The sequence below is a fragment of the Bos taurus genome, chromosome 6, assembly GCF_002263795.3.
Source record: "Bos taurus isolate L1 Dominette 01449 registration number 42190680 breed Hereford chromosome 6, ARS-UCD2.0, whole genome shotgun sequence".
NCBI classification, from domain to species: Eukaryota; Metazoa; Chordata; class Mammalia; order Artiodactyla; family Bovidae; genus Bos; species Bos taurus.
Window position 1 is genome coordinate 37298449 of NC_037333.1, and position 27715 is coordinate 37326163.

Here is a 27715-nt window from a genome sequence, read left to right on the forward strand (position 1 = left end):
TAAATTCACCTATCAGCAATACAACAAAATAAAATTTATAGAAAGATTAAATATAAAGAGATGGAAAATACGATGTACAAACAACCAGAAGAAAGGTAGCATATCAATATCCATATTGAAAGGGTCTAATTTAAACAACTAGCATGGAAAATGATAAAGCAAGCATGATATAATAAAAATCAACTGTGATTTCAACTTTGAATTTCTATATTCAAAGCAGAATATACTTTGAGAAACACTGCCTACTATGCTATAGGATCATGGATGCTTTCTTCATAGTGCTTGGCAAATAATAATCATGCCAAAATATTAATGGGTGGAGTGACTACCATTACCACGTTATATTCAAATGATCTTTTTATACATTTGTCACACCACAAGGGCAGGGGCCCTATCTTTTTCAGTTGTATGCCATTAATATTGACACAGTGCCTGGCACATAGCTGTTGTTTCTCAGTCACTAAGTTGTGTCCAACTCTTTGGACACATCAGACTCTACAGCACATCAGACTCCTCTGTCCTCCACTATCTCCTGGACTTTGCTCAAATTCATGTTCATTGAGTCAGTGATGCTATCTATCTCATCCTCTGCTGCCCCTTTCTCCTTTTGCCCTCAATCTTTACCAGCATTAGGGTCTTTTCCAGTGAGTTGGCCCTTTGCATCAGGTGGCCAGAGTATTTGAGCTTCAGCATCAGTCCTTGCAATGAATATTCAGGGTTGATTTCCTTTAGTATTGACTGGTTTGATTTCCTTGCCGTCCAAGGGACTCTGAAGAATCTGCTCCAGCACCACAATTCAAAAGCATCAATTTTTCAGTGCTCAGCCTTCTTAATGGTCCAACTCAGTAGGCACTCCATAAATTCAAACTGAGTTCAAGGTTCATCTCTTCCATAAAACCTCTCCTAACTGTTCTTGCCTATAATGACTTAACCTTTGTTTCTACCTCTAGAGCACTCACAACTTGAAATATCCAATTTAGCAACTGATTACAGAGTAGTGTCTTCGTTTTTCCTCCAAAATTGTTTCTCTAAAAATATTTTAGTTTCTTTGAAGACAGATAAGATGCTTTATTCTGTGCCTAACACCTCAAATCAATACTTTTTGGGTCGATGTTACTATTTGGATGACTGCAAATTATATCAGTGGTGCCAAGCAGCATGTGACAAGGCCTCCAAGGAGTATCACCATTTCCCCTTTTCCACCCTTGACTCAAGAGATCACTGTTTGGATACAGGCTCATTTGCAAAAAATGTGGAGAAGTTAAGGGAAGGGCCAGAGAAGGCAGCTAGTGCCCAATTTCAGACCTCCGTGCTCTCTTCCTTCTGGCGAGATAGGGAGGAAAATGCCTGTGATGCCATAAAAAAAGTGGGTGTTGGAAGCGGGAGGGAGACAGTTGGGGAAGAGAGCATGTCCCATACACAGAATCTGGACCCAATGTTTTACTAGCAAGCATGTTATCAGGAATAATTACGAGATCAAAAGGAAACTTCAAGGCAAATAGCTCAATTCAGGCACTGGGGGACCTTGTATAAAAAACAGAGGGATGTTTTCCATCTACATGCCAGGCACAGGAGGGGTGCCTGTCACAAGCAACTCCTAATTGCGAAGCTGCAGGGGGCTAACAAAGGACAGGGTGACATCTTTTGCTGGTCTTCATAAGGAAGGCAGCAGGGTCCCTAGAGGTTCAATCAGGGCCCTGGGATGAGGTAGGAGAATGGGCTGGCTGACCTCCCAAGGTCTTTTGTAATCCCGTAATTAAATGGTGAATCGTTCATTTCCTCATTTACGCTCTGCACACGTCTGCAGCCAGTTTGATAGTAAGTCCCCTGGGCAGCCTTCCAGGTTTAGCGCGGTGCCACGCAAGCTGCTGGCACTCAACAAATGAGTCGAATATTTGCTGAATGAAGGAATAAATGAATCAAATATTTAAATAGCCCACATGACCTCCTCCCCGCCGGTAAAGTACTGTGATGAATGAAATCACAACATTTCAGGCAGGATCATTTGAGCAGAGCCTGCAAAGAAACACACATACACACCCCAGCACTGCTTCAACTCGATTCACAATCCCACCCTGGGAGCACTGACCACCTGCTCGGCGTGCAAGCTGTAGGAGTTTTTTGGCAAGGATCCTTCCTCTTAACTGCTCTAGGACGGTGCCTCCAGAAGGTCACCAAGATTTAAGGCCGCTTCCCTTCCGCATGGCCTCCGAGACAAAGTTTCAGCTGGGATTTTGCATGGGCCTCCCTTGGGTGCGTCCGCACTCCTTCCCTGCCCCCGGCGCCCCGGGCGCGTATCTCGCCAGCTCGCAGCGCCTTATCTTACCTTGGTGAGCTGGGCGATCTTCTTGCACATTTTCATGTGCATCTCAGGATCACAGTCCATTCTCCAGCCGGCGCCACCGCGGGCATCGGCTTTGGAGGCCGGGCAATTGCCGGGAGCGTGAATTTTGCTGTTCAGGGCAGAAGCCATCGCTGAAACGCGACCGGCACTCAAAAGGCTTTTGCTGGCTCGGGTTCTCGCAGCCCACGATGTGCACGTGCTTGTGCGCGCGGGCGTGTGAGCTTGTGGGTTTTCTCCGGAGAGGTGGCACTGCAGTCCCGCCGCCTGCACCGCCACCTGGCTCTTGCTCCCCCTGGGTGTCCTCCTCCCCGCTGTTCGCGCGTCCACCCTGTCTGCCCCCGCGCTCTCGCTCGCTCGCTGGCTCTCCGGGCACCCGCACCCTGAGGAGAGGCGCCGAGGACCCGCACGTGCGGCTCGTGATTCGCTAGCCGCTCCCGGGCCGGTGCGGGTCTAGCCTGCAATAAGCTTTCGAGATGAGGAGTTGCTGGCCTCTAAGAGGTTTTCGTTGGCCGGGCGCCGCGCTCTGGGACACGTGGGTGCAGCCAGGCTCCGGACTCAGTGGCAACGGCCCCCGCCCGTGGTAGGCATCCCAGGCCAAACAAGAAGAGCCGGCTTCAGCCTCGGGCACCTGGGGGCGTTTGATCTGGGGAGGGGGACCCTGGCGAAGTGCTGTGGGCGAACGGGTGGCGAGGGACGGGGCACATTGACGGGTGCCCTCAGCCAGCAACTCCGGAGCCTCCGATCTCGGCGCTGAGGGCGGAGGTTGGGAGGTGGGGGGTGGGCGGGGGCAGGATGCCGAAAGGGGCGGGGTGGGGAAAGCAAATTACGGCGACGCAAGGAGATGGCGGGGACCCGGGCAAACGATTTGGGCCCCTGTCTAGGCTGAGGGTGGGAGCCTCCCTTCTCCCATTTTAAGGAGGAGCGAGGATGTTGCGGGAGAATTGCCGGAGATTTACCAAAGGGAAGAAGACAAGGGGCTGCGGAGAAGCTGGTGACGGAAATCTGGACAAGAAATCTGGGTATGTAGCAAGGGACTCTGTGGTGTAGGGGGGTAGAGGAAAAGTCAAAGACAGGGGTAGACAGGATGATAGCAGGTGTGGGAAAGGAAGCAAAGAGGAATGGAGTAGTAATTGGGTAACAGATGGAGCTGAAAGTCTAAATAAACAATTCCTAGGGAAAGTGAAATGATTCATCCACACACGTGGCCACCCTCCTCCCGGAACCAGAATCCTGTCGTCTTTCGCTTACCATACAAGTGTGTTGTATCAGCAACCGAATATCATAAGCCACAAAGCCACTGACGATGTAATTTTCCACAGAGGTAAACAACTTTTGATAAAGTTCTGATCAAAAAGGCTATTTAGACCACCCCCTCCCCAATTCAAATAGAAAACAGAATGCCTGAAAATCAGAATCTCTACCAGGAAGCTAATGTAGACTCTTAGTCCTATCTTAAATACCAGAGTCAAAAATCTCTGGAGATGAGGGTCCAGAGCCCACATTTTAAGTGACCTTCCTACCTAATTCCATATTGAGAGTATTTTCTGCAGGGTTTTAATACATGCTGAAATTTACAGGAATTCAACCACTTTGTTATTTCTAAGACACAACTTAATTCTAAGTTCCTTACTCTCACCCTATTACTTTACAGTAGGCATGGCCAACCTGGGTTTTGGTTCCTAGTTAACCATCTAGGTTCCCTCTGCCGGACAACCACCCCTTCCCCAATTCAGTTAGAAAACAGAATGCCTGAATCAGAATCTCTACCTGGAGGCTGATGTAGACTCTTAGATTACAGAGTCAGTATCTCTGAAGATGAGGCTTCAGAATCCACATTTTAAGTGAGCTTCCTACCTAATTCCATATTTAGAGTATTTTCTGCAGGGTTTTAATACATACTAAAATTTACAGGAATTCAACCACTTTGTAAACTAGAGAAAAAATACCCATTTTGATCAGAACTTTATCAAAAGTTATTTACTTCTGTGGAAAATTACATCATCAATGGTTTTGTGGCTCATGGTAGTTGGTTGTTGATACAACACACTGGTAGGGTTTCCCAGGTGGCTCAGTGGTAAAAAATCCACCTGCCAATGCAGGACATGCAAGAGACACAGGTTCAATCCCTGGGTCGGGATGATCCCCTGAAATAGGAAATGGCAACCCACTCCAGTATTCTTACCTGGAGAATGCTATAGACAGAGAAGCCTGGTGGGCTACAGTCCATGGCATCACAAAGAGTCAGACACAACTGTGCAAATGAGCATGCACACACAACACACTTGTAATGTAACTGCCACATTCATGATGAATTAGCCAATATGTGCAAGCATCTGAGTACTACATTATGTCATAAAGTTCATCAAGCCAGAGCATTTCTATATTGAAATACATATTAATTATTTTGCTTTCCTTTTATTATACTGATAATATTTAAAATGTGTTTACTAACTTGAAAAATTGTCTATGACGTTCAAGATAATAACATGAATGTTACAGAAAAGATGATACTGGGTGTGAAGAGGATTGAGAAACACTGCTCACAATGATCTTATACAGACTACAGTTTAGTAATACTCCTTTCTAATTCCAAGTTTTAGTTATTTAATAATGATCTTATTAAGTCTGGGGTATATTATACTTTCAACTTTATAGTGGGAGACAGTGGGGAAAGCAGATTCCCTTATCAGGCTTTGTTGGATTGCAAATAAGGTACCATGAGCTCGTCTGTCTTGGAAAGAGTCCTTTGTAGTTTGTGGAGGTTTTCTAGCACCGTGACTAGTAGGTCTTTTCACACTATCAGGAATCACATAGAGGGCAGAAGAGGATTAAGTGCTTTGTCTAATACAAGGCATTTATTAGTCCACTAATGTGATCTTGGCATTGCACTCTGCTCTTTGCACATGTTTTCACCCCTACTAAGGCACTTATTATCTGCATTCTACAGTCTAGAAAATTGAAGCTAAGGGAGGCTAAGTACCCAATTGTATACAGCTAGTAAATGGATCTGGGCTTCCCTGGTGGCTCAGACAGTAAAGACTGTCTGGAATGCAGGAAACCCGGGTTTGATCCCTGGGTTGGGAAGATCCCCTGGAGAAGGAAATGGCAATCCACTCCAGTATTCTTGCCTGGAAAATCTCGTGGACAGAGGAGCATGGCAGGCCCCAGTCCATGGGGTCGCAAAGAGTCAGACCCCAGTGAATATTCCTCCCTAGAAACACAGATAAAGAACATAGCTCTTAGCAAGCCGTTAACCAGGCATACTTGCTTCTGCACATTTCTAACAGAGCAAGCACGTATTGACTCTAGGAATCCCTCATCCTGCTGAGCCCCTCTTTCAACTTCAACTTCGGTTCTTATAACTGCATGTTCAGAAGTCAAGATTGCTTCAGCAGACAGGACAAGACTGCATAACCCAGGATTCAGGTGGTGTGGTCCTCCTACCTCCCTGGCACTGTATTCTAAATGTCTTAATCTTCACTAATTGACTTCTGTTTAAAAGTGGTTCAATAAATTATGGGATTTGAGCATCTTAATTTGAGTTGTAAGGATTTCCTGTCCATGACATGTAGGATAGAGTACCTGAATGGTAATTTAGTGTCTGAATAGAGTGCCAAAATGGTAATTTGGAGGTTACCATTGCATCAGGAAAACTTTCTAAACGACATTATACATGGATCTTTGCACAGATGTGCAAGTACTTCCATAGGAGTAATTCCTGGGAAAACCTGACTTTAAAGAGTAAGCAAATTTTAAGTCTTGATATATTTTTTTATACTGTTCTTCAGAATAGTTATTCCAAATTACAGTCATTAATAGTGTACAACAATGTGTGTTTCCCATACTCATACCAACAGTGTTGCTAGTGATCTTGAAATATCTTCTGATTTAAAAGGTGAAGTGTGTCTCCCCTCACCATTTGTTTGATTACTTGTATTTTACTAGTAAAATAAAATCAAAATTAGGGTTGGTGAAACATTTCTACAAATTGATTGGTTGTTGGAATTTAACATTATTATTTTTTGAATTAAACTTTTTGTGCACTTGCTTTTGCCTGGCTTTCTTCCACATGTTGAAGTAACTTTCTAGACCAAGATGGAATTGCTACTTTGCAGGGTACCACATAAGCAAACCAAAACTTAGATAACTTCTGTGTCTCTGTAATGCTCTGCATGACCAGAAACATAGTATATGTATCTCTGGGCCATCTGAGCCACCAAGGAAGCCTGCTCTCCACTTAATGGAAACAAACAAAAAAAATTTTTTTAATTGAATTAATTGTTGGTAATAGGGATGACCTATGGTTGAATTTTTCAACCTAACCAAATCATTTTTCAATTTCCCATTCTGGAATTGACCACTGTCTTTGTTTTGTTTTTTGTTTATTCTGTAAGGTCATCTTTGGTGTCTCTGCAATACAAATCAAAGTATCACCTAGAATATGCACATGGGATTTAGAACTTTTCAAATTTTGGTAAACATAAAAGTCATCTTGATCTTGATAAAAATGAATAATTCTGACTCCCTACGTTAGAAATTTTCATTCAGGTTTCAGTAAGGCATCTTAAACAATCATTTCAGTGATGCTGGTATGGATGGTACCGGGCCCCACTTGAAGAATTGCTTTAATGTCCTAAACAAGTCTTAATAGTTCCATTTATGTCATCTTGCTTCACAATGTCCTCCGCATCCTTTCTTCTATTCACATCCTATTAGCCTTCAAGTCTCAGCTCAGGCTGAGCTCTGAGGGAGTTCTGACCAGGTAAGTCAGGTCAGAGATGCTCTCTCAGAGCTCTCATGGCAGTCAGTGCACAGCAAATGTCTCTAAAGTTTGATTCCACAGCCTATCAGTAGAAACTTTTTGAGCATCCATTCCTAATAATGTATTTCTTAACCTATGATTCAGTATTGTTCTGTACTAATATTTTATATATGCTATTAAAATACACACAAAAGAGACTGCTAATGGATGAATTAAAGAAAATATGACAAATTATTATTAGACAAAAATTTTGGTATATTTTATTAATATATTATAATATTACAGTATTTTAGATGAAGCAATTGAATTGAATATGCTTCAACATTTTACAAAATTTTGATTTTATTATTTTGTTTAGTTGCTAAATTGTGTTCGAATCTTTTTTGACCCCAGGGACTGTAGCCTAGTAGGATACTCCGTCCATGGGATTTCCCAGGCAAGAATACTGGAGTGGTTGCCATTTCCTTCTCCATTATCATTTTAGGCTATTGTAATTCTGATGTAATTCTAAGTTCAGTTTCAACATTGATTTTAATAGCTGCTATAACTGAAAACATGTGAAACTTCACAGGTTCAATGGAAGGATATCATTAAAGGTATTTACTAAATTATGGTTATCAATTTTTCAATCCCACATACCGATATTCATAAAGGATTTTGCTGAAATTTTGTTGAAATTTAGTAAACTTATTTATTCCCTGATCAATTATCACAAGCTAATCATAAAATTTTGCATTTATTAAAAATGTATTTTAAAATAGGTAATGTATCCATATGGTACCATATTCAAGAGTGAAAGATGAAAAGCCTTACTTCCACCTCTGTTTCTAGTGACTGGTTCCACTCCTGGAGAAGCAACAAATTCTATTCCTATATGAGCATAAAAAGCATGTATATATTTGAATTCCTGACACCTTTTACACTTACTATCATATTGAATGAGGAATTCCTACATCATATCCCTTCTACATTCCTTAGTCTTATTTTATCAGAATTTGAATAGTATTCACTTAATATAATAACTATATAAATATGGTGCATGGACTAAAGTGTGCTCAAACTTATTCCTACTTTTCTTATACAATCATTCTTTTTTTGTCTTCATATTTTTCCTTTTTTATTCACGAACTGTTAGGGATAGATTTAAGTTTGTATTGGTCTCAATATTTAGCCAAATTTGCTCTTCGGCATTTGCCTTGCCCTTTGGGAGACAGAATAGCTGACAACTTCTTTCAATATGATTTTTGGCAACTCTGAAATTATACTAGATCAATGATAATGGTTCTTTTTCCAGATGAACATCAACCTATTCAGATTAACAACATCTGTATTATTAATAAGGCAAGTGTATTAGTTATGGTAATGTTAATTGCTAAAATAAACACACCCCACATCTCAGAAGCTTAACCCAGTAAAGTTTGTTTTTGGCTCACATGAAAGTCTGAGTTACTTGTCTTTGGACCCTTTTCCTATCTAAAGTGAATCAGAGGTTGGCTCTGTTTGTGTTCCAAGATCCTCCAGAACCCAGGACCACATAGTCATCTGCCTCTAGCCAGTAAAACGCAAAAAGAACAGAGAAGGTATATCAACTACTAAAATACCTTTGGATCCTAGAATTGACATGCCAACTCTGCTGTCATTCTATTGGCAAAAGCTAATTATAGGCAAGAACTGAATAAGATATAAAGGGGGCTGGAAATACAACTTCTGGCTGGGTAGCAATTTTTCATAAGAACTCTACACTGTGAAAAGTGATGTGATGTGAAAAGTGATACAACATGATGGACACAGAATCATCTATTACAAATAATTCAGACTTACTGTTAATATCTGAATATTCACTTTCTAGTACAAGTAAACATTTAGGATATAAGTTGAAGTGAAAAACCATACTTGAATGTAAGCTGCATGAAGGCAGAAATTCTTGATTGCTAAAACCAGTGATTAAAGTAATTCTTGGCCCTCTGTAGGTGCTCAAAAAATATTTGCTGAAGGACCAACTGAATGAATGTATTTTATGTTCTGAAATTCTATTAATCTGCTAAGATATTAATGTGTATATATTGCAAAAGTAAAGTTATGAAAGTAATTGATTTGAAAACTATTAACTTTACATACAGAAACAGATATTGAGAACTTTCTGGTAGTTGAATAATAGGGAAACAGATGAACATGAATATTAGACTAGATAACGTCTAGAAGATTACCTTAAATGTATAAAACGCATGTGTGCTATGCTGTGCTTAGTTGCTCAGTCATGTTCGACTCTTTGTGACCCCATGGACTGTAGCCTGCTGGACTCTCTGTCCATGGGGATTCTCCAGGCAAGAACACTGAAGTGGGTTGCCATGCCCTCTTCCAGGGGATCTTCCCAACCCAGGGATTGAACCCAGGTCTCCTGCATAAGACATTTAAAAACATTTAAATGACAGTACATGGCAGAATGGGCTTCCTAGGTGGCACTAGTGGTACAGAACCTGTCTGCTGACATAAGAGACAAGGTTTCAATCCCTGGGTGGGGAAGATCCCTGGAGGAGGGCATGCAACCCAGTCCAGTACTCTTGCCTGGAGAATCCCATGGACAGAAGAGCCTGGTGGGCTACAGTTCATAGGGTCGCAAAGAGTTGGACATGGATGAAGCAACTTAGCATGCATATACACACAGGGTAGAATAATAGACTCAACTGTTTGTAATTCCAATAGCTGTAGAACTGGTATACTAAAATTCACAATTTTAAACAAAGAAGCGTTATTAGATTTTAGTGATTTATACCATTTTAGATAATTAATTTTCAAGAAAAAGTCCAGTTTTGGAATTCTTCAGTCTTTTGAGGATAACTGAAAAACAGAATGTCAACTCTCCTACCTCAAATTTCATGAAAAGGACAAATTCCAAAGATATATAAACTACATCTGTGATAAATGACCATAATCTGGATTTCTGCTTGCTAAGTTGCTTCAGTCATGTCTGAGTCTTTGCGACCCTATGGACTGTAGCCTGCCAGGCTCCTCTGTCCATGCGACTCTCCAGGCAAGAATGCTGCTGCAGTGGGTTGCCACGCCCTCCTCCAGGGGATCTTCTCAACCCAGGGATGGAACTCACTTCTCTTATGTCACCTGCATTGCACATTGGCGAGCAGGTTCCTTACCAGTAGCGCCACCTGGGAAATAATCTGGATTAAAAAAATTTAAAGAATGTGAAAAAAGGAAGAAAGTAATAGAGAAAAATAAGATACTTAAAATATTATTCCAAGTAATTAAATTTCAAAATAGTAATAGGAATATTTTAATAAAGACAATTCCTTTCTACCTCAGCTCATATGAAGAACTAACTTGAGATGGATCACAGACTTAGTGAAAGCTAAAACTGTAAGTCTTCAAAAAAAAAAAAAAACAAACCACAGAATAGCTTCAGAACATTCAGATTGGCAAAGGTTTGTTAAAGGCACTCACAATAATAGAAAAACAACCTGATAACTGGATTTTATAAAAATTAAAAATGTCCATTCATGATATACCACTAAGAAAGTAAAAAGAAAAGGCATAGACTGGCAAAAGATGTCTGTAAGACACACACACACATATATATCTGACAGACAAACCTTTATACAAAGGTTTGTATATATAAATATATACAAAATATATAAAGAACATATCCCTAATAAGAAGATAATTGCAGTATAATTTAGAAATGGGCAAAGACTTGAATACGTACTTTCAAAAGAGGTATCTGAATGGCTGATAAGCATATGAAAAGGTACTCAATACTGCAAATGGAGAAGGCAATGGCACCCCACTCCAGTACTCTTGCCTGGAAAACCCCATGGGCGGAGGAGCCTGGTGGGCTGCTGTCCATGGGGTCACTAAGAGTCAGACATGACCCAGTGACTTCACTTTCACTTTTCACGTTCATGCATTGGAGAAGGAAATGGCAACCCACTCCAGTGTTCTTGCCTGGAGAATCCCAGGGACGGAGGAGCCTGGTGGGCTGCAGTCTATGGGGTCGCACAGAGTCGGACACGACTGAAACGACTTAGCAGCAGCAGCAGCAGCAATACTGCAAATCATGGAAATGTAAATTAAAGTCACAATGAGATACTACTATACAATACCAGAATTGGTAAAATTAAGGATCAGATCAGATCAGTCGCTCAGTCGTGTCCAACTCTTTGCGACCCCATGAATCGCAGCATGACAGGCCTCCCTGTCCATCACCAACTCCCGGAGTTCACTCAGACTCACGTCCATCGAGTCAGTGATGCCATCCAGCCATCTCATCCTCTGTCGTCCCCTTCTACTCTTGCCCCCAATCCCTCCCAGCATCAGAGTCTTTTCCAATGAGTCAACTCTTCGCATGAGGTGGCCAAAGTACTGGAGTTTCAGCTTTAGCATCATTCCTTCCAAAGAAATCCCAGGGCTGATCTCCTTCAGAATGGACTGGTTGGATCTCCTTGCAGTCCAAGGGACTCTCAAGAATCTTCTCCAACACCACAGTTCAAAAGCATCAATTCTTCGGTGCTCAGCCTTCTTCACAGTCCAGACAATAATAAATGTTTGTAAGGATGTAAAAGTAATTGGAACTTTCATATATTGCTAATGAGAGCATAAAATGATACAATCACTTTGGAAAGTATTTGACAGTTTTACTCTATGACATAGCAGTTTGACTCCTAGGACCCAAGAGGAATGGGTGTGCATATACTCATAAAAAACACAGAAATATATTTATTTCAGCTTTATCTGTAATAGCCACAAATGGGAAAGTACTCAAATCTCACCTAACAGATAATTGCATATGAATACAATGGGACAGTCTACAACAATTAAAAAAAAATGAACAGTGGATACATGCAAACACCTGGATGAATGGCTGATATTACATTGATGAAAGCATATAAGTGTAAAACAGCACATACTGGATGAGTCCATTTGCATAAGCTGAGAAAAAGCAAAACAAACTGATCTTTAGAAGACCTTCTGGGGCAGGTATAAATAGGGAAAAGGACACTAGGTAATCAGAAATTTTTTGGACTTTAATCTGAGTGTACACATCTTAATATGAGAGTATACACTATGTGAAAAATCAAGTACACTTGTGATTATTGCACTTCATGTCCTTCCCTGTACTTATGATTATCCCTTACTTAAAAAATAGAAAAGGCACATGAACAAATTGTCCTGGCGTGGTTTACTCAATAGATTTGATGACAGAGAAAAAACACATCACCACAGATAATCATTTGCAATTAGATCAAAATTTATTCTTAGTTATATAATACTAATGTAAACAAAGTACAGGAAAAAACCTCAATCATAATACACAGAAAAAAATCTAAAGCATTACATGGGAATAACTATATCTTGATAGCAAAAATAGTACAGAAGATGAAAAATAGTATGTAATTTCAAAATATTTTTAAAGAAGTAAATTATTCCTTATGCTTTTGAGTCTACAGAGGCTAAAATTTAAACAAAAATTTTGTTGAAATTATTGCTATATATTATGCATTATTTCTTTAAATAAAAAAATTTGAGATTTGTCTAAGCGAGGGGCATAGTTCCTTTCACAAGACAAGTTATTGAAAACAATTTTTCTTTCTGGAAAAATCTTCTGCAGGGCACATCTTTTTGAAGGTGAGCACCTATTGCAATTGTGGAGTATGATGCCTGAAGGAGCAATCTAATCACTGACAATGCTACAATTCTCCTGTGTCTTTAATGTCAAACTTCTAAAATCTGACTATCAACACTGTAATGATTACATTTTGAGAAATAAAGTTTCAATTTATTTTTTTGATACAGAAACACTTATTCAAAAATGTGTATTTGGTGTACTTCTAATTGCCTCAGATCAGATCAGATCAGTCGCTCAGTCATGTCCGACTCCTAATTGCCTCCTTTTATCATTATTCTCACTACCCTTGTGCTTATCTTTTTATACTTTCTCTTGTCTTAACCTCTGTTGCACTTCTTTTTATACTTTCCATGTACTCAAACACTTTGTTCCAAGTTTCCTAGGGACCTACTTCCTCAAACCCCCACCCTACTTACTTGACACAGTAGTCATCGTGGGACTTTCATTGCATTCCTTTGTCAGATCTTATATTTTCAGGATCCCATGCTTTCTTACTTAGATTACTCCTTTGTTTTGATGAAGCACATCCTCCAGTAGCCTCCTAAGAAAGGGTACATGGTAAGATACAATTTTGAGGCCATGCCAGTCTAACATTTATTTTAGCCCCATACTTGATTGGACTGTCTCTAATTCTAGACAGAATACTAGATTGGAAATAATTTTTTCTCTTCGATTTGAAGACCCTGCATTTATAGTCTTCTAGCATCTTCTAGTGTTGCTATCAAAAAGTCAAAATGCCATTCTGAAAACATCCTTTTATGTAACTCTTGTTATCCCCCTGTGGAAACTTCAAGGATCTTAACAACTGGCATCCTGAACTATCATCATATGACTTTGCATGTGTGTGTGGGTGATTCATTGTACCATGCGCTCAGTGGATCATTTTATTAGTAAGAGCCCCATGTCCTACATGTTGGGGAGATATTCTTTTTTATTATCACCTCTTTTCTCTGTTCTCTCCTTTTTGAGATCTTATTAATCAGATGTTGTGCCCCATTCTGATCTAATTTTTTGGTTCTTTGCTATTTTTACCTCTGCTTTTTTGTACTATTTTCTGAAATTTCTTCAACTTATCCCCCAGCACATTTCATATTTAATTTTGGCTCTCCTATTTTTCTAATACTTTTTTCTGATTGCTCATCTTTTATAGCACTGTGTTAATTTTCATGGATGCAATATATGCTGTTTCTGAGATTATAGCATCTTGGGGACTTTATGTTTTCTGCTTTCTTTTCTTTTCCAGGTACTTTTGTTTTGGTCTTCATCTTTCATTGTTGAAATTATTTCTGTATATATAGTGATTCTTGGCTATCAGCTTAGCATTCTTTCTTTTTTTATATACTGGAAAAATTTTATTTTTAGTTGAACAACACTGACCACATTTTCTTTTCCTGAGTATTGCTTTGTCCACTATGGTTTAGTGCCTCCACACAAAAGTTTTAAGTTCAGCTTGAACTTCTTCCCCTTATTTTTGGTTTGTTTTGATTATCTTATATACTTACCAGAAGTTAACCAAATATATATTAATACCAGTAGCTTAGCATTATTTCAAGGGACTGAAAGTCATGTATGAATGAGTAGGGTTGTGAACTCTGAGCTTCACTGTAACAAATAATCAAGTGGCAAGCTGTTTTTTAAAATTGTTCATCTCTCCAGAAGGGCTGGGATGCCGTGTGTATAAGCCCAGCTGCCACATTCTGTAGTAAGGTGGTGAAAGAGCACTGAAGGCTTATAATGTTCAGAACGCTGATCTCTCAATCATCCTGTTTTCAGTGTGATACCTCACTACCACCACCATTCTCCCCCCAGATCCCAGCTCTAATCTGTTTGGTTTAATTTCTCCAGAGAATAAGTCTTCAGCCTTCTGCTAGAAAAAGAGAAAGCTGCTTGGCTACAAAGGGAGAACAAAAATAGACTTTCAAATAATCCCCTTGTTTTCAACTTTGGTCCTCAACCTCACCTTTCAGGGCACCTAGTGACTCCAAATCCTTGACTCTTTTCGGGGTTCTGGAAGAAAAAGATAGGCGTTCCATATTTGTGGATCTTTTCTGAGATGAGGAGTTGCTGTGAGAATTGTGCTACCCATCAAGTGTTTAAAAAAAAAAGTAGTGCACTTAATCTTTCCCTTCATGGTAAAAGAGAATGAGAAAGTAATTGTTAAGTCACACAAACAAAAAAACAACAGACAACCCCTAAACTACCGATTATCTAGACATTATTTCGAACATTTGTACATCTGGAAATGTTTTAATGGCTATGTGAGAATTTTAGCCAAAGACAATGTGTCTTCTATTAAAAACTCTCATATCTGCAACTAGGCTTCCTCTTTTATCTCTTAACAATAAACTTTGGGTCAAGTATGTGTTAGCCTCCCTCTTCCCTTATCAAGTATTAGCAGGTAAAAAAACAGTACATAATGGAAAGAACCAGTGTGTTTCCTGGGAACAAATACATGACTACAATCCAAACTTAACCAGTGTTACTAACACATTTATAGGGTTGCCAGATAAAATATGGGATGCCACATAAATGTGAATTTCAGATAACTAATTTTTTTTCTGAAATAAGTATGACCCCTATTTCTTTTTTCTGAAATTCAAATTTATTTTGGCATCCTGTATTTTTATTTGCTAAGACTGGCAATCCAAGATATTTAAAGAAAGAATATAAGTAGAAAATGACCACCATAGAAAAGCTGGATATAAAGAAGGAAACTGGGGATCTGGACCAAAACTATTCAAGCCACTGGGAAAAATCTACATTAGTGGGACTTCCCTGCTGGTCCAGTGGTTAAGAATCTGCCTTGCAATGCAGGGAACAAAGGTTCGACCCGTGGTGTGGGAAGTAAGATCCCACATGCCATGGAGAAACTAAGCCTGTGCACTGTTATTACTGAGCCTGCATGCCACAAGAAAAGATCCCACATGACACACTAAATATCCTGAATGCAGCAACTAAGACCCGATGCGGGCAAATAATATTTTAAAAATCTACATTACTACCAAGCTGGTAGCCATGGGCAACCCCATACATACCCACTTTGCAATATAGACTGCCTTGGCTGTGACAAAAATTAATGCTTTCAATTACTATAGGAACTCAGATTATCTAGGTAGCATGGTTAGCCCCTTAATCGTGTCACTAGAGCTCTCCTTCTATCAAGCCAGTCTGGTTCCTCAGGGTATCATCACAAAGCCAATCAAGTCTTTTCTGATGGAAGATGGCCATACTCTTGGACTGTTTCAATTATTTGTGTATCTCTCAAATGAAATTCCCCCAATCAGACCACTGCCTAGATGATACACAGCAAGACATTAGCTGATGTCCTGGTGTCAGGTCTCATAAGCTGACACCATGGTGGAAGAGTAGCATGAAACGTGGGTTTAGTAGTTAACCCAAATATAATAGCTTCCCCCTAACTAAAATGTTATCAGCTCTTTAATTTATAAGCTGCAACTCATTTTAAGATGCCATCTGGTTTCTGTTGATACCTAATTTGATACCACACCAGCTCAGTTTCTGTGTATACTAGGAACTCAGTTAACAACCTTGTTAGGCTGACTGGGATCCTATCTCCTTGATGAATACTGGTTATGTCCTACTCTAGGAAACAGCATAACTTTCCAAATATTTTCAAGAATTTTCATATCATGTTTCAGGTGCATATATTTTTTCCCAAATAAACTTCCTGAATTCCAGACAACTTACTGCTTTATGCTCCAACACTAAGCTGTTGTTAACATTTTATTTTTCTTGAGAGTTTGAATTGTTTATTGTATAATTTTATACACACTGTGTTTTAAGTGCATTATTAAATATTTAAACATTTTGTATGGGATTGGACAAGTCATTTAATTTTTCTCATCTTCAGATTTCTCATCTCTGGAAATTATCTCAAAGTATCTTTCCATAGTGTCATTTCAATGGGTGCTATAGGATTTAAAAAGAAGAAAATAAACATTTTATTAACATTCAAAATCATAGTTATGAATTTGGTAAATATTGCCTGGCTGTTGAAGGTCACTTCCAAGTTTATGAGCTGGTGTTGATGAGAAGTTAGCAATGATCAACCACAGGCAGAAGCTGCAGGGGATGTGGGGAGAGGTTCTTCACAGTGGTCTATGCTCAACATGTAGGAAAAAAAAAGGCAAAAGCCAGTCTTTAGGTTTTAGAGGAGGTAGAGGACTGGTTTTATCAATGCCCTTCTGCCTCAATTCTGATGCTCGTCGCTGTAGCCCTGTTCTGATTCAACCTAAGCCCTGAACATGGTTGATGAGATAGGGTAAGGTACCATTTTTGTATTTATGCATATTAAGGGGTTTTTACTTTAGTGACGATATGAGTAGAAAGGGAGAATTTTTATACTATGCCACAAAATAGTTCATTTTTGAATATTTTAGAATAATTAACAAAATTCTCTTGGAACTAAATGGATTATTTCATGTCATGTGTGGGCTGGAAAAAAGTGATTAAGTTCAGAATTGACATTTAAAATGAAATGTTTATTTCTAGTCCATCTGAGAGTGGGTCTTCACTGGCAATGTTAACATTTTAAACTGACTGCACAGTTTAGAAGCAACAAATCTAGTACTGTCTGCCTGCTACACTGTTATTTTAAATTATCATTATTATTTTTTATCTTGGACACACCCTGAAGCTTGTGGGATCTCAGTTCTCCAGGGATTGAGCCTGGGTCACAGCAGTGAAAGCACCAAATCCTAACCACCAGACTACCAGGGAACTCTACTATTATTTTTAAATCAAGTCTTCCTTTTCTGTACCTTATTGAAAATTCAGGGCTGGTCATAGCTCTTACAGCCAAGAAGAGCTGGGAAGATCACATCACTGTGACATTCCTTCCTTAGTCTTACTTACAAAAATTTTATAGAACATAATTCCACTGCTGCCACCAATAGAAACGGATTAGGAGACTGTATACAAGGATCAGACTCAAACATGTAGCCATTAACTACACTTGTTTCAAAACTGGCAAAAACACACCCACCATACTTTCCTTTAGTAACAGCCAAGTAGACACAATACCTGGTGGTTGGTGTCAGTTAGTGTAGCTCCTTTAATTCCCCTCCGTACAATGGATACTGCTCATTTGTAGACTTATATTAAGGCAGCGGCTTGTACAGAGTTGTCTCATGAAGTCTGAGAAGTCCAGACTTTTTGGGCCTTTACATATATACCTCAGTCATATGAGCAAAACACTTCGGGTCTTGATTTTTGTGTGCCACTGCCTTGTGAATTCAGTATATACAATTTAAATCTGTGTGTAAGATACCTATTCATTTTATGTATTCCCTTATCTGACTACCTCTTGTGGGGTTTAATTGTTGGGGTGTGCTCTCCATGTGAATTTCCACTATGCTTAGATGGCTGTCTCATTTTCAAATAACTACTAGCCAGTGTAAGGAGTAAGCTTATTTACTGTGAGCCTGATTCTGCTGCTGCTGCTAAGTCGCTTCAGTCGTGTCCGACTCTGTGCGACCCCATAAACGGCAGCCCAGGCTCCCCCATTCCTGGGATTCTCCAGGCAAGAACACTGGAGTGGGTTGCCATTTCCTTCTCCCATGCATGAAAGTGAAAATTGAAAGTGAAGTCGCTCAGTCGTGTCCGACTCTTAGCGACCCCATGGACTGCAGCCTACCAGGCTCCTCCATCCATGGGATTTTCCAGGCAAGAGTACTGGAGTGGGGTGGAGCCTGACTCTAGCTCACAGTAAATAAGCAATAATAGCCAAAAGCCTTGGGGTAATTCACACTGGTTCAATACATTTTGAAACTAACTTCTTATGTATCTTAATTTTGTACTCCCAGTAGTATCTTGAATTATAGTAGTCACTCCATAATGTTATTAGATGAACAACTATATCTCTATTTAAAACTAATGGGCTGCTCCAAAAGATGCTGAGGTTCTCTAACAATGGAGGCAAAAGAATATCATTTGTTAGGGATGTAAGATAATTTACATTATCAGTAAGCAAACAACCCAACTGACTAGAACTAAAGTCCTAATTGCTTTAGGAATCTACTCTAGTATCAAAACACTATTTTCATCATAGAGAAGAAACTTTTAGATGGATAGTTGTGATAGGAGTCCCAACAAGATAATTCCCTAAAGGTGACTTAACATCTACCCTCTTTCTGCCATGTCTAGATTTCTTCCTTCTGTTAGGAAGCTGACTGGCTTAAAAAACATGATTATGGTCTTCTGGGCTCAAGTTTCCTGGACTGCTTCAACAAAAAGAGACTATTTGCACCAAGAAAGAATAATACCTTTAAGTAACACTGATGTCTGTTGGTTTAGAAATCCCTTTTCCCACCTCTTTGATAAATATTTCGATAAATAGAGAATAAACTCATCCTTCTTAATCCTAATTATGGTGACTTAATTTAACCAAGGCCCATGGAGAGAGAGAGTGTGAAAGTAGTTAACTGACCCCTAGCCCCACCCACACTCATGACACACAAAAAGAAGTAAAGTCTTAAGGCTTATTCGGGTACCTATCATTTTGTGCAACCTGAAACTACTTAATATATACAAACAAATGGGTTCAAACCTAGGTTTGGACTGAATATCTAACACTTTCTTCAATTATATTTCTTTCCTAGGACAGCCAAGTCATCTCCTATGAGATCCACTGTATCTCTATGGACTCTATTTAGCACTTAGTGAATGTTGAATATGCCTTAAGCAAAGTAGAATCTATTTCATTTTGTTAGGAACAAATAACCATACTCTGTTCAGCATGTACAAAGCTATTGCTTTATTCAGCTGGGAAGCCGGGAAAAGGCTTCCTTTTGGAATGAACAGCAAAGATGTGCTCATGTGTTCAAGGCACTTTTATACACACGCATGCACACACACAGAAAAAGGAACATATTACGGTTACATAAACATCAACATTTTAATTTTCAGATCTCCCTACTTCTTCCCACCTCCCCCTTTGAAAAAAAGAAACATGTTTTTGTAACATTAAAAAAAAACCAATTTCATAGAATGTCTACATAGGAGCAGTTACTGTTACATTCAGTTATACTAACATATGGTTTCAATTCAGTAATTTTCCATTAACAAATATTTTTTCCTACCCACTATAATTCCCTCCTTTTCCTTAAGATGAAACAACTAACGCTCAGTAGAAATTTCTCATTAGGTTAGAAACATTCTTCTTTCTCAAAGTTGCTATACATTTATAGAACTTGTGATTCCATTAATGCTTCCATTTTTTGATGCCACATTGTATACAGCACTTAATTATGGAGAACAGGAAAAAGCAAAACTAAAATAAGGAAGGCTATATATATATATATATATATATATATATATATATATATATATACCTTTAACAATCTATTTTCTGATTCCCTTTAGATGCCCAGCCAACCAGGATCACATACAGATTTCCTCTTAATTATAGGTGTGTGAAAAGACTTACTGGCCTCATACATTTTATGTATGTTGATTTCTATGTTTTGACACAGCAAGACTCATTTGCAAGGCTATGAATGCTTTCTATTCAACCAGAAAAAAATATAAAGTTAAACACAGAAACACTTCAGATTGTATTAGGCTGAGATTTTATGCAGTCAAGTTCTTTAAAGTTAGAAGGGTTCCTAAAAAGTTTGCAATAGATGTGGAAAGTGCATGAATACTGCTCCAGGAAACATATAGATAAAATACTTTCATCCACTAGCATAAATGCTTTTCTTTCCTATTGGTCTTTTGGAATGTGTTTAATTTGCTACCAACTAGTCTAGATACCAGGATGCAGGAAATATATTCCCTACAGAGCAAGTGTCTGTTTAAACTCCATGTATGATCTTATAAGGCTTCTCACATGATGCAGTGGTAAAGAATCCGCCTGCCAATGCAGGAGACGAAAGAGATGCAGGTTCATCTCTGGGTCAGAAAGATTCCCTGGAGTAGGAAATGGCAACCCACTCCAGTATTCTTGCCTGGAAAATTCCATGGATATAAGAACCTTGCAGGCTATAGTCCATGGGGTTGCAGAGTCAAACAAGACTGAGCACACACACACATGATCTTACAAGCCAGTTCATCTAGAGACAGCCTGGCGGGAGCCTATAAAATGTGTATGCTGTAACTGCAGGTCCAATAATACATCTGAAGTAGTGTAGGCTACTACTACATTGGTGGGTTACAGTCCACGGGGTTGCAGTTGGACAACTAAGTGACTACACACTGCTGCACTGCACTCCCTCCCCTCAAATAGGAACCCCTAAAGGGTGCCCTATGCAGGACTATCAATATAAAACTGGGAGGTAAATCCATAGTCCTACCATTTTCTTTTGTCCAGTTATTCTATTTAATTCAAGAACCTCTCTGAAAATGAGTATTAGAGAAAAGTAGAAGGCAACGGCACCCCACTCCAGTACTCTTGCCTGGAAAATCCCATGGACGGAGGAGCCTGGTAGGCTGCAGTCCATGGGGTCGCTAAGAGTCTGACACGACTGAGCGACTTCACTTTCACTTTTCACTTTCATGCATTGGAGAAGGAGATGGCAACCCACTCCAGTGTTCTTGCCTGGAGAATCCCAGGGACGGGGGAGCCTGGTGGGCTGCCGTCTATGGGGTCACACAGAGTCGGACACGACTGAAGCGACTTAGCTTAGAGAAAAGTATGCTCAGAAAGGTGTTATTAGCAGTAGCTAATTTACCAGTTTCCACAATGGCTATTCTAAAGGTTGGGTAACCAATGGGATAGTGGCCTACTTTTCCTTCCCATTAATAATTAGGTATCTAGTTAAGTCCATTAGACAAGCAGAGTAAATTGTGGGGAGAACTGAGTGTGGAGAATAGTCAACTTATTTTTTTTTGTAAAAAGGTCCCTTTTAACCAATTCTCTATTGAAGTTCTCATCTCATCCACAGGGTCTTTCAAAGGGAATGCTTGCACTGCACATCTTCTGTAGTTGAGTTACAGGACTCTTGGGGTATGTATTTAGTACTGGATGGTACTTTGGCTTCTGAAGACAGGGCATAGTTTGTCTGAGAAGACATTTGTTTCTCAACTGTGGGCTGTGTTAACTGTGTTCCTTTCTCATCTGGGAACATGAGAGGAGAATGAATGGTGGGTGGGTTTTTTATAGTGATGCAGTTAGGAGTTTGTTAACTGCCTTTTGGAAGTCAGTGTAGGAATAAGTAGTGTTGATGGGTTCAGTGCGGGTTGTTTCCTTAACTGTTTTAGTTAACCAGCCACAGCAACAACCAGAAACACAGGAATTAGGAATCTGTTTTAGGTATTCAGGTATGGGGGTGGCTCTACTCAATGTTCGACTTAACTGTTTGGTGGCAAACTGCAGCGCTCCATTTAGAGTGGCATGGTCTCTAGAAAGCCGGCTGGGACTTATAAGGGGCTTTTGAAAAGGTGGTACTCCACAAGAAGCCAGAGGAGGCCATTCAGGAATTGGTTCCAGTTTGGGTACACAATGGGAGCAATGAGAGAGTCTCAGACCTATCTCTCGAAGTATATGGACTGGTGTGCTAGCATCCAGGAGTTTAGCATGATATAACCAGGAATTAGGATTTAAAGGTTTCCAAGTTGTAGAATATTTTAAAAGGCACTTAACCTGCCAGGCAAGACTCTCAAGAGGTGTTAGGTTGGGCACCACAGGGTCCTCTTCTTCAGAGGAATCCCACTCTTCCCCAGAACTCTCATTTAGGTAGTTAGTGTTTTCTTCTTCCTCACTTTCTGATTCTGATAAGGGATCAGGAGAGGGATTTCTAGGACCCATTAAAATAGACCAACAGTATAGGAAAAAAGGTACCAGAAAAAGGTAACAATCTAAGCTAGCAAAACACTGACACTGGCAAATAAAGCAAAAGATGAGAAATTGTTTCAATAAGATTCACTTGTTTCTCAGTCTGTTATACACACATAGTATGCCTCTGGCTTGCGACACTGTACAGTTCTTCAAGATTATGTTGTATATTCTTCACTTACAAAGAAGACAGTTCAGTTCTCAGCACCAGTTCAGTGTGTAAAAGTTAGTCACTTACCAGTGGCACAGGTCAGAGTCTCTCCTTCAAATCCTGGCTACTGAAGAAAAGAAGAGGTCATCCTATAGACAAGCTGATTTGCTTAGCATGGTCTCAACTGGTTGCGATTTCATGAAGAGACACTTTGTGTACTCTTTTTTGTTGGCAGAGATATTGTATCTATTTGGTAATGAAAAGAAACTCAGTGATTGCCTTCTTTGTCTGCTGGTGCAGTAACTTTTGTGCAGGGGGATGGTGGGATGAGTTGCCAAGGATCTGTCTGGTGTGCAATGATCCGATGTTTTCCATAGATGGTGCAAATGCCCTTGGAAACTGGCGACTTAGTTGCTGGACCATCTGCAAAGGTAGCCTTAACCTGTGAATGAGAAGACTCCAGAAATGATATTAAAGCTTGAAAGCACTGGGTAACATTATTATCCATCTAACTTCATAGAGTATCCAAGCACACTGATGCTAAGCAAGAAGCCTTACTGGCTTTCCCATCTTCAGCACATAAACTTAGGCAGATTCTCCAACTGGGACTGGCTCCTACCATGACAAAACTGGGAAGGAGAGCCTGGGGCCACTTTAATCCTTTGTTGGTACATGCCTGGACTAGTTTGTTTTTTACTATGCAGTTCTAGATGGAAAAGCCTGGTAGGCTACAGTCCATGGGGTCGCAAAGAGTCTGGACACGACTGAGCGACTTCACCTATTCACCTAGACCAGATAATTATCTACCAAAGCAGATTGCTTATGCTCCAAACTCCAAATAGGGAGCTGTAAAAGGTACCTTTTTATCTTTAGAGGTGCTTCTTGGCATTAGTTTTAGGAAATCTGTCCCCATTGTAGTTTCTAGATGTTAGAACTCTTGCTGGGACTCAGAGAGGTTGTGGTCCTATGACTACTCTACAGATCATGGCAGGTATAAATTTTAATAATAGCAGGAATTACAATGACTATAAACAGCTTAAATTCATAATTAAAAGACAGACACTCAGAATGAATTAACAAAACAAAACAAGATTCAGTAACATACTTTAAAGCAAAAAGACCCAAAAAGGTCAAAACCAGAAATATGAAAAAAGATGTTATCAGGTAACTGTGGACCAGAATAAAGCTCAGATAGCAATCTTAATACCCAATAAAAAATATTTCAAACCAGAAAATATAAGGAACAAAGATGGATGTTATAATACAGGTAAAAGTGAAAGAATAAAAGTGATATACTCATAATAAATGTCTACGAACCTAAAAGCACATCCTTAAAGTTTCTCAGGTAATGACTAATAGAACTGAGGGGGGAATATAAACAGAGATATAAGCATTCTGAAACAGTTAAAAATATTAATATGCTCTAGGAACTATAAAACACAAACACAGAAATATTTCATGCATTAAATTATAAAGCGTAACTAGATTCCAAAGGGTCAATTTCATTTAGATTAAATTTTCTGACCATAGTGCAATAAAAGTAGCTGTTAAAAGTAATTATTGGTTAGGAAACTAAATAACTCATGGATTAGTAAAATGGATATCATAAAATATATTAAATATAAGATTGAATGGTTATATAACCATACAAGGCAAAATTTGTGGGTCATGGCCGAACCAGTACCTATAAGAAATTCATAGCTTTGAATATACTTGTGAGGAAATAAGGAAGTTTAAATATCCACAAGTTAGGCATTCAAGATAACAGAAAAAAGCAACAGCAAAATAAGCAGAAAAGAAATAATAAAGGCAGAAATTAAATAGTGTATAACAGAAAAATAGATTAATAAAACTGAAAGACAGTTTTCTGAAACTATGAATAAGAAAAACAAAACTGGTGAGATTTATCAAGAAAGAGATTTAAAAATATTCCAAAAAAGATTAAAAGTAAAAACATAATATATGCTAACATGTGAAAACCTAGATAAACTGGCTAAATTCTAGAAGAATATAAAATACTAAAATTCATACAAGAAATAGATAACTTGAATAAAATAGACCAGTATTAAAGAAAGTGAAAAGGTAATAACTGCCTATTAAAAACACCACTCTCATAAGAGAGTTCCATTAAACTTCCAGGAAAATTAATACATATTTTATATTAACTGTTCCAGAAAAAAGCGAAAAAGCATAAAACTGATTAGTTTCTTTCATGAGGATAATAAATAATTAAATCTAGAGATGAAGCATTTAAGAAAGATACAGGCTCATTTTACTTGCAAAAATTTCAGATACTACCTAACGAAATGTAATAGTGTAATAAAGAAAAAAAGAATGTCATAATCATATAGAGCTTGAAAGCAAGAACATCTCAGTTTCATAAATTTATAAATATAAATCACTATAGTAATAAAACAGAAAAAATGAGATAATTTTATCAATTGTGGAAATTTAACTCTTCTTAGTTTTTGATCAATGCCTATTTATGACTTAAAAAAACAAAACACTTATACCAGATTGGAAGAGAAAGCTACTTTCTCATCATGGTAAAACTTATCTACCAAAAACTTTCAGCAAATATTATCCTAAATGAGAAATTTAGATATATTCTCTTTAAAAATGAATCACATAAGGGTGATCCTGATGACTGATACTGTGTAACAAAGTACCAAAGTCCTGCTGCTACTGCTAAGTCGCTTCAGTTGCGTCAGACTCTGTGCGACCCCAGAGACAGCAGCCCACCCGTCCCTGTTATTCTCCAGGCAAGAACACTGGAGTGGGTTGCCATTTCCTTCTCCAATGCATGAAAGTGAAAAGTGAAAGTGAAGTCGCTCAGTCGTGTCCGACTCTTAGCGACCCCATGGACTGCAGCCTACCAGGCTCCTTTGTCCATGGGATTTTCCAGGCAGGAAGTCCTAGTCAACATTATTATTATTTTTTAAAAAGGGTGAGAATTGTAAAGAGATAAAACTACTATTTTACAGATGATATGGTCATCCAAATTAAAAAAAAAAAAACCCTAAGATATAAACTATTAGAGCTACGAAAAAAGCTCAAGGTTCCTGAATCTCTTTTCTAATTCACAGATTAACCTATGAATATTCATTAATTTGTTTATATAGCACTTACTCTTTGCCAAATACTATTCTAGGAATTTGGAGAAGGCAATGGCACCCCACTCCAGTACTCTTGCCTGGAAAATCCCATGGACGGAAGAGCCTGGTAGGCTGTAGTCTATGGGGTCGCTAGGAGTCGGACACGACTGAACGACTTCACTTTGACTTTTCACTTTCATGCATTGGAGAAGGAAATGGCAACCCATTCCAGTGTTCTTGCCTGGAGAATCCCAGGGACGGGGGAGCCTGGTGGGCTGCCGTCTCTGGGGTTTCACAGAGTCGGACATGACTGAAGCGACTTAGCAGCAGCAGCAGCATTCTAGGAATTGCACAAATACTACTCATTGAAATTCTAACAATCCTGTAAGATAGGTACTTTTATTGTCCCCATTTTATACATGAGGTTTAAGCTACTTGTCCAGGGTCCTATATCTACAAAATGATAGGATTTGACCACACGCACTCTTACCTTCTATACCAGCAATACGGACCATAAAATACATTACATAAACACTCACAATAAAGAAAAAAAAAACCTCAGACCAAACCTATGAAGAATTTAAGAACTAATCAATAATATGCAAGACCTCTACAAAGAAGACTGTAAAATTCTAATCAAGGACACAGATAATTTAAAATAAACAGACATTCCATGCTCTTGGATGGAACAAATGAATACTATAAAGATAACTTTTTTCCAAATTAATTCATGCAATCCTCATACGTTAAGAATAAAATTCCATATATAGCTACACCAACTATTTAAACAGAAGAGTAAAGGAGGTTCTTGGTCTACAGGATATTAACACATATTAGAGAAGCTACAGAAATTAAAATAAGGTAGAGTCAGTATAAGAACAGGGCTTCTCTGGTGGAGTATAAGAACAAATAGTCCAACGGAACAAAGCTCAGAAATAGAGCCACATAAAATTTTAGGATATAATATAAAGTTAGCACATAAATCAAGGGGGGATGAATCCATCTAGCACATAATATTGGTAAATCTGGCTCATATGAAGAAAAATAAGTTACTTATATAATGCCACATACAAAAGAGGACTCATGAGAGATTAAAGATCTAATTGAGAAGTATAAGACTATATATTCACTAGAATATAATGCAGGAGAATATCTGTGATTTAGGAGCAGAGGACTTCTTAAAAAACAAAACCATAAAGCACAAGACAAACTATGAGTTCAATCACATCAAAATTAATCCTTTTTGGACTGAAGTAAAGACATCAAGAAAGAAGTTAATTACAAATCAACAACAAAGGTAGCAATCTCAATAAAGAAATGGGCAAAGGACAAAAATACCCAGTTTACAAAAGAAAAAATCCACAGGCCATTAACTCTATGTGAGTAAAGAGATATCACATTATTCTATTATTTTGGTAAAAATTAGGAAGATAGATAAGGCCAGGTGTTAGTGAGGGGACTGAAGGAATTCCTTTAGAAACCAGCACTATTGGTGGGATTATAGACTGGACTGAAGACTCTTGAGAGTCCCTTGGACTGCAAGGAGATCCAACCAGTCCATTCTGAAGGAGATCAGCCCTGGGATTTCTTTGGAGGGAATGATGCTGAAGCTGAAACTCCAGTACTTTGGCCACCTCATGCGAAGAGTTGACTCATTGGAAAAGACTCTGATGCTGGGAGGGATTGGGGGCAGGAGGAGAAGGGGACGACAGAGGATGAGATGGCTGGATGGCATCACTGACTTGATGGACGTGAGTCTGAGTGAACTCCGGGAGTTGGTGATGGACAGGGAGGCCTGGCGTGCTTCGATTCATAGGGTTGCAAAGAGTCGGACGTGACTGAGCAACTGAACTGAACTGAACCTTTCTGAAGAGCAATCTGGCAGCACTACTTAGCTAGACTATCTGCACATCTCAGGATCCAGCAATTCTACTC

The 27715-nt window shown here is 39.0% G+C and overlaps 3 protein-coding genes across 5 annotated transcripts in view; 1 reads left to right on the forward strand and 2 right to left on the reverse strand.

Moving 5' to 3' along the window:
- The window catches only part of FAM184B (family with sequence similarity 184 member B), a 123489-nt gene extending 120384 nt beyond the window's left edge, over positions 1-3105 (reverse strand). For 2 of the 3 annotated variants that reach the window (XM_005207820.5, XM_002688146.7), the window contains exon 1: positions 2327-3102. In XM_005207820.5, the coding sequence (XP_005207877.1) occupies positions 2327-2473 (147 nt within the window). In that variant the 5' untranslated portion in view covers positions 2474-3102. Of the gene's footprint in view, positions 1-2326 lie in introns of all 3 variants that reach the window. The other variant, XM_010806046.4, reaches the window with a different exon arrangement.
- Positions 3106-3174: 69 nt separating this feature from the next.
- The window catches only part of NCAPG (non-SMC condensin I complex subunit G), a 76507-nt gene continuing 51966 nt past the window's right edge, over positions 3175-27715 (forward strand). The window contains exon 1 of the mRNA XM_005207785.5: positions 3175-3363. The gene's annotated coding sequence lies outside the window, so the exon portion shown is untranslated. The remainder of the gene's footprint in view (positions 3364-27715) is intronic.
- On the reverse strand, positions 22025-22669 carry DCAF16 (DDB1 and CUL4 associated factor 16; the record flags this gene model as incomplete). The annotated part of the gene is given in 1 exon segment (NM_001078147.1): positions 22025-22669. A coding segment is annotated over 1 exon segment (483 nt), but the record flags the coding sequence as incomplete, so codon positions are not given.